This window comes from Heptranchias perlo, chromosome 9 (genome assembly GCF_035084215.1).
Source record: "Heptranchias perlo isolate sHepPer1 chromosome 9, sHepPer1.hap1, whole genome shotgun sequence".
Taxonomy (NCBI): Eukaryota; Metazoa; Chordata; class Chondrichthyes; order Hexanchiformes; family Hexanchidae; genus Heptranchias; species Heptranchias perlo.
Genome location: NC_090333.1, coordinates 83946455 through 83963378, shown reverse-complemented (window position 1 = coordinate 83963378; position 16924 = coordinate 83946455). Strand labels below are relative to the sequence as shown.

At 56.1% G+C, this 16924-nt stretch overlaps 1 protein-coding gene across 1 annotated transcript in view; it reads left to right on the top strand.

Annotated features, from left to right (window-relative positions):
* Window positions 1-16924, top strand: part of rabgap1l (RAB GTPase activating protein 1-like) — a 550110-nt gene that overhangs the window by 321192 nt on the left and 211994 nt on the right. Inside the window, exon 14 of the mRNA XM_067990829.1 lies at window positions 12051-12164. Coding sequence (XP_067846930.1) covers window positions 12051-12164 — 114 coding nt within the window. The remainder of the gene's footprint in view (window positions 1-12050; window positions 12165-16924) is intronic.

The following is a 16924-nucleotide window of genomic DNA, read 5'->3' as shown; positions in this document are numbered from 1 at the left end:
CTGACCCTCCGACAGTGCAGCGCTCCCTCAGTACTGACCCTCCGACAGTGTAGCACTCCCTCAGTACTGCCCTGAGGTCAGTGTTAGCCTAGCTTTACGCCCAAGTCTCTGGAGTGGAGCTTGAACCCATGACCTTCCGACTCAGAGGTGAGAGTGTTACCCCTGAGTCATGGCTGACACTAATGGTCATTCTTTAGCTTTGAGTTTGGACAGTGAACGTTGGTAGACTGTTACTAGATGTTACAGCTGAGCCTGGTTCTGCCCTCACCCACCATCCACACACACACACATGCCCTCTCAGTCGGGATCACTGGATAGCGGCCAGGGATGGGAAAACTCCTTTGTATTTTTGCTCCCAATCACCATGGTGCTTTTGGCCAATCGAAGCGCCTCGCCACTGAGATCAGCTGACTCAACACAGAATTTGTGGCCAGCAAGATGGTCCGTACCCCTGGGGTCTGCCCGTCCGTACCCCTGGGGTCTGCCCGTCCGTACCCCTGGGATCTGCCCGCCCGTACCCCTGGGGTCTGCCTGTCCGTACCCCTGGGGTCTGCCCGTCCGTACCCCTGGGGTCTGCCCGCCTGTACCCCTGGGGATCTGCCCGTCCGTACCCCTGGGGTCTGCCCATCCGTACCCCTGGGATCTGCCCGCCCGTACCCCTGGGGTCTGCCTGTCCGTACCCCTGGGGGTCTGCCCGTCCGTACCCCTGGGGGTCTGCCCGTCCGTACCCCTGGGGTCTGCCCGTCCGTACCCCTGGGGTCTGCCCGTCCGTACCCCTGGCATCTGCCCATCCGTACCCCTGGGGTCTGCCCGTCCGTACCCCTGGCATCTGCCCGTCCATATCCCTGGGGTCTATCCGCCCGTACCCCTGGGGGTCTGCCCGCCCGTACCCCCGGGGGTCTGCCCGCCCGTACCCCCGGGGGTCTGCCCGCCCGTACCCCCGGGGGTCTGCCTGTTAACACCGCTGGGGTCCGCCCGTTGCCACCCCTGGGGCCCGCGGCCTTTCTTCTGCCGCATTCCTGGGCTATGGGAGCCTTCTCCTCTTGCCCACATTTTCCAAGCTTCCCTCCCCTTTACCAGTCCCATTCCCACCCCCCCTTTGCCTTGCACCTTCATCCCTTTTGTCATTTAATCACTCCTGCCCTCCACCCTATCACAGACCTTCCCTTTCTATTCTTTCCCCTCCCTCCCCCCAATCCCCTTTTCTCTGGCTCTGTATTGGCTGAATTCTCCGACAGAATTTGTCTGGTTTAATGGTGTACTGGATGGTGTATTTTCCCAGTGAGCCATGGAGGCAGTGACGTGTCCCCTGCTCAGTTGCTGAGGTTGTTGGGGTGGCTGTGGGCTTCGAGCGTTCAGAGGAGGCATTCCACAGTCACTTGTGCAAGAGCCGCTGCCCACACAGGTGCCAACTAGTGCACCTGTGCCACACCATGCCCGCCACCGTAGGATGGCATATCGCCATGAGGGCCCAGTGATTTGTGCCAGCGCACAACACGGTGCATCTGTGAGGGCTCTGAATCTCTTTACCACCTCTCAGTCGGACAGACGTGAGTTCGAGCCTCACTCCAGAGACTTGAGCAAATAATCCAGGCTGACCCACCCAGCGCAGTACTGAGGGAGTGCTGCACTGTCAGAGGTGCCTTCTTTCGTTATGAGACGTTAAACCGAGGCCCCGTCTGCCCTCTCAGGTGGATTTAAAAGATCCCACAGCACTAATTCCAAGAAGAGCAGGGGAGTTCTCCTTAGTGTCCTGGTGCCAACATTTATCCCTCAACCAACATCACTAAAACAAATTATCTGGTCATTATCACGTTGCTGTTTGTGGGATCTTGCTGTGCGCAAATTGGCTGCTGCGTTTCCTACATTACAACAGTGACCACACTTCAAAAAAAGTACTTCGTTGGCTGAAAAGCACTTTGGGATATCCTGAGGCCGTGAAAGTCGCTATATAAATGCAAGTCTTTTTCTGTCTAAGATCACGATGAGACCCTGTACCCTTGGTTTAACTTCAGACCCCCCGCCCTCCACTTCGAACCGTTAGTAAAATCGATAGACTTCAAAGTACTTTGAAGTGGCAAATATTTGGGTGCAAAGGCTGGCTTCTGTCTCCACTTTCTCGCATGGCCGCTGATATTCCGTAAAGCCTTGATTAAGATCCAGCCTGTCGCTCACTCCCAGTTCTGTATTATTCACCATGTATAGTGACATACATTATGTATAAATTGTGATATACATTCTTATAGTAAAGCCGCCGCTTGCTTGTCTAATTCTAAACCTCCACAACACATTATGGTGCAGGGCTGATAAAGTTGTCCTGATTGACCTCTGCAAAAGACTTGTTAGTACAGAAATTACTGCTGCTTCCAGTTATGGCTGCAACTGATACGTGCCTTCCATAGTTTGCTGCCTGTTCCAATATCTGTGAGGTGTCAATATGGCCTTAGATTACGAGTGTACTGTTACACAGTGAGCTGCCTCACCAATCCACTTACTGTGACAAAGTAATTGCGCAGATTCATTAAAAGGGCCTGTCAGACGGGTTTTCCTTAGAGATTACTGAGGGCTGGCTGTGATTGCACTGGAATTGTGGTGGTTCCATTTAAGTAATCAGACAGCTAATGTGCTGATAGCACAGAGTTCCTCATTTGTCCTGATTCAGTAAGATTAATCCAGACAGGGGAAAGATTCCGGATTTTATTCGGAATCTCTGTTCTGAGCTGTCTCTCTCCCCGCCCTGGGCATCGGTTCAGAACCTTCCGCACCAATAGGTGCCAGTATTCTGGAAGAGGACCTCTGACCCCTCTCACAGACACGACTGACCACTGACCCCTCTCACAGACACGACTGACCATTGACTTCCCTCTCACAGACACGACTGACCACTGACCCCTCTCACAGACACGGCTGACCTCTGACCCCTCTCACAGACACGACTGACCTCTGACCCCTCTCACAGACACGACTGACCACTGACCCCCTCTCACAGACATGACTGACCTCTGACCCCTCTCACAGACATGACTGACCCCTCTCACAGACACGACTGACCACTGACCCCTCTCACAGACACGACTGACCACTGACCCCTCTCACAGACACGATTGACCCCTCTCACAGACACGACTGACCACTGACTTCTCTCACAGACACGACTGACTACTGACCCCTCTCACAGACTCGACTGACCACTGACCCCCTCTCACAGACTCGACTGACCACTGACCCCCTCTCACAGACACGACTGACCACTGACCCAACTCACAGACACGACTGACCACTGACCCCCTCTCACAGACACGACTGACCACTGACCCCTCTCACAGACACGACTGACCACTGACCCCTCTCACAGACACGACTGATCACTGACCCCTCTCACAGACACGACTGACCATTGACTTCCCTCTCACAGACACGACTGACCACTGACCCCTCTCACAGACACGGCTGACCACTGACCCCCTCTCACAGACACGACTGACCACTGACCCCTCTCACAGACACGACTGACCACTGACCCCTCTCACAGACACGACTGACCACTGACCCCTCTCACAGACACGACTGACCATTGACTTCCCTCTCACAGACACGACTGACCACTGACCCCTCTCACAGACACGGCTGACCTCTGACCCCTCTCACAGACACGACTGACCTCTGACCCCTCTCACAGACACGACTGACCACCGACCCCCTCTCACAGACATGACTGACCTCTGACCCCTCTCACAGACATGACTGACCCCTCTCACAGACACGACTGACCACTGACCCCTCTCACAGACACGACTGACCACTGACCCCTCTCACAGACACGATTGACCCCTCTCACAGACACGACTGACCACTGACTTCTCTCACAGACACGACTGACTACTGACCCCTCTCACAGACTCGACTGACCACTGACCCCCTCTCACAGACTCGACTGACCACTGACCCCCTCTCACAGACACGACTGACCACTGACCCAACTCACAGACACGACTGACCACTGACCCCCTCTCACAGACACGACTGACCACTGACCCCTCTCACAGACACGACTGACCACTGACCCCTCTCACAGACACGACTGACCACTGACCCCTCTCACAGACATGACTGACCTCTGACCCCTCTCACAGACATGACTGACCCCTCTCACAGACACGACTGACCTCTGACCCCTCACAGACACGACTGACCACTGACCCCTCTCAAAGACACGACTGACCACTGACCCCTCTCACAGACACGACTGACCACTGACCCCTCTCACAGACACGACTGACCACTGACCCAACTCACAGACACGACTGACCTCTGATCCCTCTCACAGACTCGACTGACCACTGACCCCTCTCACAGACTCGACTGACCACTGACCCCCTCTCACAGACACGACTGACCACTGACCCCTCTCACAGACACGACTGACCACTGACCCCCTCTCACAGACACAACTGACCACTGACCCCTCTCACAGGCACGACTGACCTCTGACCCCTCTCACAGACATGGCTGACCTCTGACCCCTCTCACAGACACGACTGACCTCTGACCCCTCTCACAGACACGACTGACCACTGACCCCCTCTCACAGACACGACTGACCTCTGACCCCTCTCACAGACATGACTGACCCCTCTCACAGACACGACTGACCACTGACCCCTCTCACAGACACGACTGACCACTGACCCCTCTCACAGACACGACTGACCACTGACCCCTCTCACAGACACGACTGACCACTGACCCCTCTCACAGACACGACTGACCACTGACTTCTCTCACAGACACGACTGACCTCTGACCCCTCTCACAGACACGACTGACCACTGACCCCTCTCAAAGACACGACTGACCTCTGATCCCTCTCACAGACTCGACTGACCACTGACCCCTCTCACAGACTCGACTGACCATTGACCCCCTCTCACAGACACGACTGACCACTGACTTCTCTCACAGACACGACTGACCTCTGACCCCTCTCACAGACACGACTGACCACTGACCCCTCTCAAAGACACGACTGACCACTGACCCCTCTCACAGACACGACTGACCGCTGACCGCCCTCTCACAGACCCGACTGACCGCTGACCGCTCTCACAGACACGACTGACCACTGACCCCCTCTCACAGACACGACTGACCACTGACCCCTCTCACAGACACGACTGACCACTGACCCCCTCTCACAGACTCGACTGACCACTGACCCCTCTCACAGACTCGACTGACCATTGACCCCCTCTCACAGACACGACTGACCACTGACTTCTCTCACAGACACGACTGACCTCTGACCCCTCTCACAGACACGACTGACCACTGACCCCTCTCAAAGACACGACTGACCACTGACCCCTCTCACAGACACGACTGACCGCTGACCGCCCTCTCACAGACCCGACTGACCACTGACCGCTCTCACAGACACGACTGACCACTGACCCCCTCTCACAGACACGACTGACCACTGACCCCTCTCACAGACACGACTGACCACTGACCCCCTCTCACAGACACGACTGACCACTGACCCCTCTCACAGACACGACTGACCGCTGACCGCCCTCTCACAGACACGACTGACCGCTGACCGCTCTCACAGACACGACTGACCGCTGACCCCTCTCACAAACACGACTGACCACTGACCTCACTCACAGACACGACTGACCACTGACCCCTCTCACAGACTCGACTGACCACTGACTTCTCTCACAGACACGACTGACCCCTCTCACAGACACGACTGACCACTGACCCCTCTCAAAGACACGACTGACCTCTGATCCCTCTCACAGACTCGACTGACCACTGACCTCTCTCACAGACTCGACTGACCACTGACCCCCTCTCACAGACACGACTGACCACTGACCCCCTCTCACAGACACGACTGACCACTGACCCCTCTCACAGACACGACTGACCACTGACCCCCTCTCACAGACACGACTGACCACTGACCCCTCTCACAGACACGACTGACCGCTGACCGCCCTCTCACAGACACGACTGACCGCTGACCGCTCTCACAGACACGACTGACCGCTGACCCCTCTCACAAACACGACTGACCACTGACCCCTCTCACAGACAAGACTGACCGCTGACCGCTCTCACAGACACGACTGACCGCTGACCCCTCTCACAAACACGACTGACCACTGACCCCTCTCACAGACAAGACTGACCGCTGACCGCTCTCACAGACACGACTGACCGCTGACCCCTCTCACAGACACGACTGACCACTGACCTCACTCACAGACACGACTGACCACTGACCCCTCTCACAGACTCGACTGACCACTGACTTCTCTCACAGACACGACTGACCCCTCTCACAGACACGACTGACCACTGACCCCTCTCAAAGACACGACTGACCTCTGATCCCTCTCACAGACTCGACTGACCACTGACCCCTCTCACAGACTCGACTGACCACTGACCCCCTCTCACAGACACGACTGACCACTGACCCCCTCTCACAGACACAACTGACCACTGACCCCTCTCACAGACACGACTGACCGCTGACCGCCCTCTCACAGACCCGACTGACCGCTGACCGCTCTCACAGACACGACTGACCGCTGACCCCTCTCACAAACACGACTGACCACTGACCCCTCTCACAGACAAGACTGACCGCTGACCGCTCTCACAGACACGACTGACCGCTGACCCCTCTCACAGACAAGACTGACCGCTGACCGCTCTCACAGACACGACTGACCACTGACCCCCTCTCACAGACACGACTGACCTCTGACCCCTCTCACAGACATGACTGACCCCTCTCACAGACACGACTGACCGCTGACCCCTCTCACAGACACGACTGACCGCTGACCCCTCTCACAGACACGACTGACCGCTGACCTCACTCACAGATATGATTGAATCCTGACGACTTTTTTGAGGGTAAACGTCTCTCCCTGTGTCTCACTCTTATCATCAGTCTCTTGAACATTACCACTCCTGCCCCTTTTGCAGCACCTATTGGATTTTGCGGCCTCTCCTTCCAACCGACAGACGCTTGTGCTGAAAGCGAATGTCCGGCTTTAACTGGTTCCTTTCCAGGAGCTCGAAGCTGTCGGATCAGCGAGCCTCCCTCAATCGCCTCGTCCTCCGACACCCTGCCCAATCTTGCTGTCACCTCATCTCCCCCTTTCCCCTTTTCCTCATTTCAACCCTTATGGTATCCAGCACAATGGGCTTATCCTCTCACCTTGTTTTCCAATAAAAAAATAAGTTAATTCACCAGGATACAATCCTTTTAAGACTGTTGTATCCTGTAACTTACCAACGACACTCGTGGGTAAGTCTGGCGTGAGTCGTTAGACTTTGCCCCAGAAACAGTTCGGTACATCTTTAGTCCCAGCCTGTCACACTTGGATCTCCTCCTCATACGTGCTCCTGCTGCAGGGTCGTCGATGAATCTTGCTTGTTACAGAATGATTTTGTGTCTTTTTTTTTTCAAACGCTTTTCTAATCTCCTGTTGTTGCCAGTATTCGATGCTTCGTAACAGGGATCTGGTGCCACATTATCTCATGTATTTTTATCGTCACTGGTCTGGTTTGTACACAGGGTGGGGGGATGGGTGGAGGGGGGAAGAGTTCACGAGGGTGACGGGATGGGGTAATGGGCCATCGTAACTCCTGCCTGGGCCTCCTTTAAATCTCGCTGACACCCACCCGAAGCCGGCAGGGACGATGTGGAGGGAAGTCGACCGGGGAAGGGGGGATCAGGGTTCGGAAGTGATTCGCAATCCGGCGGGGAGGGAGCTCGGGTCAGGGCGTGACCCGAGGTTTCCTTGTGGGGCCAGGGGAAACACTCCTGCTCCTCCTGCTCCGCGAGGAAACACTAAAAGAATGTTAACACGGATTCTCACCTGGGCCTTATAAGGCCCCGGTCCTGCCAGGTTTCATTGGGTATTTCAAGTTAAAATGGAGTCGGAGTCCGAATGGCGGCATTGGAACTCGACACTTCAGTATCAACGAGGCCCCGGCCTCAATGCTTCCGGAAACACAGCCGGTAAAACGGCAGTGGGCGCGCACATGTTGGAAATGCAGCGTCGAGCCCCTCGTCTGAAACCAGGGGCCATAAATACAAGATAGTCACCAATAAATCCAATCGGGAATTCAGGAGAAACTCCTTTCCCCAGAGAGTGGTGAGAATGTGGAACTCACTACCACAAGGAGTAGTTGAGGTGACTAGTTTAGATGTGTTTAAGGGGAAGCTCGATAAGCATATGAGGGAGAAAGGAATAGAAGGATATGCTGGTAGGGCTAGCGAAGAGGTGGGAGGAGGCTCGTGTGGAGCATGAACACTGGCATAGACCAGTTGGGCCGAATGGCCTGTTTCTGTGCTGTAAATTCTATGTAATAGTGCCCGGCCACCATCTCTACCCCCGCCTGCAACAATCACACCGAGCGGGCAGGGGGAGAATCGGGGCTGAAGTCTTCACTTCTGAACCATGTCGACCAGAAAGGTCACATATTAAGCATAATGTTCAATGCCCTTTATTTGAATTCAACGTCAAATCCAGTATTATATGTATCAATCTACATCTACTGCAATATATTAAAATCTGTACTCTCATTGAAAACTGCTGTGTAAACATTTCCGGTGGGGATTCCCAGGTTAAAATGTCCACATTTACCTGTGATGTTTTCCTGTGACACCAGGAGATGGCACTCTGATAGGAGCTGCCAACTGAATGTGAAGACTGACCTGTAACGCCCCCTTGGTCACACCACCTGACCATCCCTCGAGGCTGCTTGTGTGTGGAGCGCCACATGTCGGTGTGAGGGAATATTCTGATGTTTTGAAATTTAAATCTGTAAAGTCCTGGCTCAGTTTATTTATTTCCATTTTACATTGTATTTATTTTAAGATGATATATTTTTAGGGCCCCACTGCCTTTCTCAGTTCTTCCTCGAAGCTGAGTCCGACTCTCCAGCCTACTCTTGCTCCCAACCCTGCTCTTGCTCCCAGCCCGAACTCTCCACATCTGCTGCATCTCTCAGTCACTTTAGACCCACTCTCCTTTCCATTGTGAAATTAACAGGCAGCCCCGCTCCCAGCTCATCGCTGGGGGAGAGAGAACGGGATTGCAGGCACAGAGAACAACTAAAGGTACAGAGAGCGGGAGATATGGGGGACACAGAGAGATTGGACGATGGAGAGAGATTCAGGGAGAGAGAGAAAATCAGGGACAGTGTGGGAGAGATTTGAGTGTGTGGGAGAGAATTGGGGACAGAGTGGGAGAGATTGGAGTCTGAGAGAGAGAATCGGGGACAGAGAGTGGGAGAGATTGGAGTCTGAGAGAGAATCGGGGACAGAGAGTGGGAGAGATTGGAGTCTGAGAGAGAATCGGGGACAGAGAGTGGGAGAGATTGGAGTCAGAGAGAGAGAATTGGGGACAGAGAATGGGAGAGATTGGAGTCTGAGAGAGAGAATCGGGGACAGAGAGTGGGAGAGATTGGAGTCTGAGAGAGAGAATCGGGGACAGAGTGGGAGAGATTGGAGTCTGAGAGAGAGAATCAGGGACAGAGAGTGGGAGAGATTGGAGTCTGAGAGAGAGAATCAGGGACAGAGAGTGGGAGAGATTGGAGTCTGAGAGAGAGAATCGGGGACAGAGAGTGGGAGAGATTGGAGTCTGAGAGAGAGAATCGGGGACAGAGTGGGAGAGATTGGAGTCTGAGAGAGAGAATCGGGGACAGAGAATGGGAGAGATTGGAGTCTGAGAGAGAGAATCAGGGACAGAGAGTGGGAGAGATTGGAGTCTGAGAGAGAGAATTGGGGACAGAGTGGGAGAGATTGGAGTCTGAGAGAGAGAATCGGGGACAGAGAATGGGAGAGATTGGAGTCTGAGAGAGAGAATCAGGGACAGAGAGTGGGAGAGATTGGAGTCGGAGAGAGAGAATTGGGGACAGAGTGGGAGAGATTGGAGTCTGAGAGAGAGAATTGGGGACAGAGTGGGAGAGATTGGAGTCTGAGAGAGAGAATTGGGGACAGAGTGGGAGAGATTGGAGTCTGAGAGAGAGAATCGGGGACAGAGAGTGGGAGATTGGAGTCGGAGAGAGAGAATTGGGGACAGAGTGGGAGAGATTGGAGTCTGAGAGAGAGAATCGGGGACAGAGAATGGGAGAGATTGGAGTCTGAGAGAGAGAATCGGGGACAGAGAGTGGGAGAGATTGGAGTCTGAGAGAGAGAATCGGGGACAGAGAGTGGGAGAGATTGGAGTCTGAGAGAGAGAATTGGGGACAGAGTGGGAGAGATTGGAGTCTGAGAGAGAATCAGGGACTGAGAGTGGGAGAGATTGGAGTCTGAGAGAGAATCGGGGACAGAGAGTGGGAGAGATTGGAGTCTGAGAGAGAGAATCGGGGACAGAGAGTGGGAGAGATTGGAGTCTGAGAGAGAGAATCGGGGACAGAGAGTGGGAGAGATTGGAGTCTGAGAGAGAGAATCGGGGACAGAGAGTGGGAGAGATTGGAGTCTGAGAGAGAGAATCGGGGACAGAGAGTGGGAGAGATTGGAGTCTGAGAGAGAGAATCGGGGACAGAGAGTGGGAGAGATTGGAGTCTGAGAGATTATTTATGGTGAGATTAACGGCACTCACCGTTATTTATGGTGAGATTAACGGCACTCACCGTTATTTATGGTGAGATTAACGGCACTCACTGTTATTTATGGTGAGATTAACGGCACTCACCGTTATTTATGGTGAGATTAACGGCACTCACCGTTATTTATGGTGAGATTAACGGCACTCACTGTTATTTATGGTGAGATTAACGGCACTCACCGTTATTTATGGTGAGATTAACGGCACTCACCGTTATTTATGGTGAGATTAACGGCACTCACCGTTATTTATGGTGAGATTAACGGCACTCACCGTTATTTATGGTGAGATTAACGGCACTCACCGTTATTTATGGTGAGATTAACGGCACTCACCGTTATTTATGGTGAGATTAACGGCACTCACCGTTATTTATGGTGAGATTAATGGCGCTCACCGTTATTTATGCGCAAATCGCACCGCAACTTCAGGCGAGGGCAGATTCGCGGTTAAGTGCGGTAATCCGGAAGTTGCCGCCCGCGATGTGCCGCTCTGCCCTTAGCTTCATGAAAACAGCATCTCGTTCTCTAGCTCACCGTTGAAATACACTGAACGGTGTATAAACTAAACTCACCACCGAGAGTTGGAGCTTGTCCGTTCCAGTCGAAGTATCCTTTTTAACGGTCTTAATTACTGTCAAACAACTCTGTGGCACTGAATTAACTATTACAAGTGTGGAGTCTCAGTCCTTCATTCAACTGTTAATTGTTGTTCGTGATTTTTAAAAAAATTGAAAGTTAATATTATTTTTAACTTTTCCTTTCTGTCTCTTTTTTCTCTCTCTCTTAATCCAATCTTTCTTTCCCTCTCTTTATTCCTCTTTCTGTACCTGATGTCATGATGTGGAGATGCCGGTGATGGACTGGGGTTGACAATTGTAAACAATTTTACAACACCAAGTTATAGTCCAGCAATTTTATTTTAAATTCACAAGCTTTCGGAGGCTACCTCCTTCCACATCGTTCACCTGAGGAAGGAGGTAGCCTCCGAAAGCTTGTGAATTTAAAATAAAATTGCTGGACTATAACTTGGTGTTGTAAAATTGTTTACAATTGTACCTGATGTGACATTGAATTCACCCACTCTAACTTTCACTTCCTTGTTCAGTCTCTGTGCTGTCCATTTAACAATCCTTCATCTGCTTGCCTGTTCACTCAGCTCCCAAACGTCCTGGAGAGGCACCACACTGTCTCCATCTCCCACTTCCAGCAACCCCCAGTGCAAAATCTCAGAGAGATTAATCGGGCAAGGGCAAGTCTAACGAACAGTGGGCACCGTTCGATCACCAGCTACAGGAAATTCTGGGCCATTATGTGTGCTGGGCTGGAGTAAGAAGTACACAGAGGGGACGATAAACCAACTACAGCTGTTGAACTCACTCATTTATTTTTATTCTTCATGCAGGATTCTGCTCAGGAAAATGTCATCACCCGTGATATTAATCGGACATTCCCAGCCCACGATTACTTCAAGGACACTGACGGAGACGGGCAGGATTCGTTGTATAAGATTTGTAAGGTAGGATGTTCCAGCTCACTTCCAGTGGAGATCTTTACCAAGAGACACAACGCCAGGTAAATACAAGCACAGAATCCCAGTGAACTAACCCACTTCCTACTGTGCTGAACTCCTGCCTGGAATATTGGCTTTGATGCTAGATCTCGGTCCAAGTATAAGAAGCTGCCCAGTTATCTGTCTGTGCTTTTTTAAGCCACAGTTCAGGCACATCAGCCCTAATTACTTGGCGTAAAATATGTTCCGTCATTTCAATAAACTAAATAATGAGATGGGCTGTCGCACAAGAGTTTGCAACACCTTATATCTACAGTTGGAGAAGTCGTCCTTCTGTGGAAGCACTTGTCAAAAATGTAATGTATTTAGCAGGATTCAACTGTGGAGCTGTGATTGAGTGTCACGTGTGTGGCCTGTATATAGAATCACACTGCTCGTGTGTGTGTGTGTGTGTGTGTGTGTGTGTATATAGAAGTGGGGGTACTGGGGGCAGGAAGCGGGGGTACTGGGGACAGGAAGTGGGGGTACTGGGGACAGGAAGTGGGGGTACTGGGGACAGGAAGTGGGGGTACTGGGGACAGGAAGTGGGGGTACTGGGGACAGGAAGTGGGGGTACTGGGGTCAGGAAGTGGGGGTACTGGGTCTGGAAGCGGGGGCACTGGGTCTGGAAGTGGGGGTACTGGGGGCAGGAAGTGGGGGTACTGGGTCTGGAAGCGGGGGTACTGGGGGCAGGAAGCGGGGGTACTGGGTCTGGAAGTGGGGGTACTGGGGGCAGGAAGCGGGGGCACTGGGGGCAGGAAGTGGGGGTACTGGGTCTGGAAGTGGGGGTACTGGGGGCAGGAAGTGGGGGTACTGGGTCTGGAAGTGGGGGTACTGGGGGCAGGAAGCGGGGGCACTGGGGGCAGGAAGTGGGGGTACTGGGTCTGGAAGTGGGAGTACTGGGGGCAGGAAGTGGGGGCACTGGGGACAGGAAGTGGGGGTACTGGGGGCAGGAAGTGGGGGTACTGGGGACAGGAAGTGGGGGTACTGGGTCTGGAAGCGGGGGCACTGGGTCTGGAAGTGGGGGTACTGGGGGCAGGAAGTGGGGGTACTGGGTCTGGAAGCGGGGGTACTGGGGGCAGGAAGCGGGGGTACTGGGTCTGGAAGTGGGGGTACTGGGGGCAGGAAGCGGGGGCACTGGGTCTGGAAGTGGGGGTACTGGGTCTGGAAGTGGGGGTACTGGGGGCAGGAAGTGGGGGTACTGGGGGCAGGAAGCGGGGGCACTGGGGGCAGGAAGCGGGGGTACTGGGTCTGGAAGTGGGGGTACTGGGGGCAGGAAGCGGGGGCACTGGGTCTGGAAGTGGGGGTACTGGGTCTGGAAGTGGGGGTACTGGGGGCAGGAAGTGGGGGTACTGGGGGCAGGAAGCGGGGGCACTGGGGGCAGGAAGCGGGGGTACTGGGTCTGGAAGTGGGGGTACTGGGGGCAGGAAGTGGGGGTACTGGGGGCAGGAAGCGGGGGCACTGGGGGCAGGAAGTGGGGGTACTGGGTCTGGAAGTGGGGGCACTGGGGGCAGGAAGTGGGGGTACTGGGTCTGGAAGCGGGAGTACTGGGGGCAGGAAGTGGGGGCACTGGGGGCAGGAAGTGGGGGTACTGGGTCTGGAAGTGGGGGCACTGGGGGCAGGAAGTGGGGGTACTGGGGGCAGGAAGTGGGGGCACTGGGGTCTGGAAGTGGGGGCACTGGGGGCAGGAAGTGGGGGTACTGGGGGCAGGAGGTGGGGGTACTGGGGTCTGGAAGTGGGGGCACTGGGGGCAGGAAGTGGGGGTACTGGGGGCAGGAAATGGGGGCACTGGGGTCAGGAAGTGGGGGCACTGGGGGCAGGAAGTGGGGGTACTGGGGACAGGAAGTGGGGGTACTGGGGGCAGGAGGTGGGGGCACTGGGGTCTGGAAGTGGGGGCACTGGGGGCAGGAAGTGGGGGTACTGGGGACAGGAAGTGGGGGTACTGGGGGCAGGAAGTGGGGGTACTGGGGGCAGGAGGTGGGGGTACTGGGGACAGGAAGTGGGGGTACTGGGGACAGGAAGTGGGGGCACTGGGGACAGGAAGTGGGGGTACTGGGGTCAGGAAGTGGGGGTACTGGGTCTGGAAGCGGGGGCACTGGGTCTGGAAGTGGGGGTACTGGGGGCAGGAAGTGGGGGTACTGGGTCTGGAAGCGGGGGTACTGGGGGCAGGAAGCGGGGGTACTGGGTCTGGAAGTGGGGGTACTGGGGGCAGGAAGCGGGGGCACTGGGGGCAGGAAGTGGGGGTACTGGGTCTGGAAGTGGGGGTACTGGGGGCAGGAAGCGGGGGCACTGGGGGCAGGAAGTGGGGGTACTGGGTCTGGAAGTGGGAGTACTGGGGGCAGGAAGTGGGGGCACTGGGGACAGGAAGTGGGGGTACTGGGGGCAGGAAGTGGGGGTACTGGGGACAGGAAGTGGGGGTACTGGGTCTGGAAGCGGGGGCACTGGGTCTGGAAGTGGGGGTACTGGGGGCAGGAAGTGGGGGTACTGGGTCTGGAAGCGGGGGTACTGGGGGCAGGAAGCGGGGGTACTGGGTCTGGAAGTGGGGGTACTGGGGGCAGGAAGCGGGGGCACTGGGTCTGGAAGTGGGGGTACTGGGGGCAGGAAGTGGGGGTACTGGGGGCAGGAAGCGGGGGCACTGGGGGCAGGAAGCGGGGGTACTGGGTCTGGAAGTGGGGGTACTGGGGGCAGGAAGCGGGGGCACTGGGTCTGGAAGTGGGGGTACTGGGTCTGGAAGTGGGGGTACTGGGGGCAGGAAGTGGGGGTACTGGGGGCAGGAAGCGGGGGCACTGGGGGCAGGAAGCGGGGGTACTGGGTCTGGAAGTGGGGGTACTGGGGGCAGGAAGTGGGGGTACTGGGGGCAGGAAGCGGGGGCACTGGGGGCAGGAAGTGGGGGTACTGGGTCTGGAAGTGGGGGCACTGGGGGCAGGAAGTGGGGGTACTGGGTCTGGAAGCGGGAGTACTGGGGGCAGGAAGTGGGGGCACTGGGGGCAGGAAGTGGGGGTACTGGGTCTGGAAGTGGGGGCACTGGGGGCAGGAAGTGGGGGTACTGGGGGCAGGAAGTGGGGGCACTGGGGTCTGGAAGTGGGGGCACTGGGGGCAGGAAGTGGGGGTACTGGGGGCAGGAGGTGGGGGTACTGGGGTCTGGAAGTGGGGGCACTGGGGGCAGGAAGTGGGGGTACTGGGGGCAGGAAATGGGGGCACTGGGGTCAGGAAGTGGGGGCACTGGGGGCAGGAAGTGGGGGTACTGGGGACAGGAAGTGGGGGTACTGGGGGCAGGAGGTGGGGGCACTGGGGTCTGGAAGTGGGGGCACTGGGGGCAGGAAGTGGGGGTACTGGGGACAGGAAGTGGGGGTACTGGGGGCAGGAAGTGGGGGTACTGGGGGCAGGAGGTGGGGGTACTGGGGACAGGAAGTGGGGGTACTGGGGACAGGAAGTGGGGGCACTGGGGACAGGAAGTGGGGGTACTGGGGTCTGGAAGTGGGGGCACTGGGGGCAGGAAGTGGAGGCACTGGGGGCAGGAAGTGGGGGTACTGGGGGCAGGAAGTGGGGGTACTGGGGACAGGAAGTGGGGGTACTGGGGACAGGAAGTGGGGGTACTGGGGACAGGAGGTGGGGGCACTGGGGGCAGGAGGTGGGGGCACTGGGGACAGGAAGTGGGGGTACTGGGGACATGAAGTGGGGGCACTGGGGGCAGGAAGTGGGGGCACTGGGGACATGAAGTGGGGGTACTGGGGGCAGGAAGTGGGGGTACTGGGGGCAGGAAGTGGGGGCACTGGGGTCTGGAAGTGGGGGCACTGGGGTCTGGAAGTAGGGGCACTGGGGACAGGAAGTGGGGGCACTGGGGACAGGAAGTGGGGGCACTGGGGGCAGGAAGTGGGGGCACTGGGGACAGGAAGTGGGGGTACTGGGGACAGGAAGTGGGGGCACTGGGGACAGGAAGTGGGGTTAATGGGGACAGGAAGTGGGGGTGCCGGGGGCTGGAAGTGGGGGTACTGGGGACAGGAAGTGGGGGTGCCGGGGGCTGGAAGTGGGGGTACCGGGTCTGGAAGTGGGGGTACTGGGGGCAGGAAGTGGGGGCACTGGGGACATGAAGTGGGGGTACTGGGGGCAGGAAGTGGGGGTACTGGGGGCAGGAAGTGGGGGCACTGGGGACAGGAAGTGGGGGCACTGGGGACAGGAAGTGTGGTCACTGGGGACAGGAAGTGGGGGTACTGGGGACAGGAAGTGGGGGTACTGGGGACAGGAAGTGGGGGCACTGGGGACAGGAAGTGGGGTTAATGGGGACAGGAAGTGGGGGTGCCGGGGGCTGGAAGTGGGGGTACTGGGGACAGGAAGTGGGGGTGCCGGGGGCTGGAAGTGGGGGCACCGGGGGCTGGAAGAGGGAACAAGGGGACTGGAGATGGGAAGTGAATATTGAAGATAAGGAATTCCCCTGTTAATCTAAATGTTTCTCAGCCTGGAAAGTTGCTGGGCAGGGTCATAGTTTCTTGTAAGGAAGAATCCCTGAATGCGAGCCGAGTCATTGGCCTCTCCAGCAGTCCCCTTGACTGGCCAAAGGTTGTGGAGCGTGTTTGAACAGGCTTTTGCTGCAGTGTGCTGCAGCGGGTGCTCCTGCACAATTGGCTGACGTTCCCATCATTGTGTTTTATTACCCCACTGTTAAAATACATCGCCCGTTGTTCCACAAGCAGCGCACAGAGTGGGCAGGAAGCATCTGTTGGCCTGTC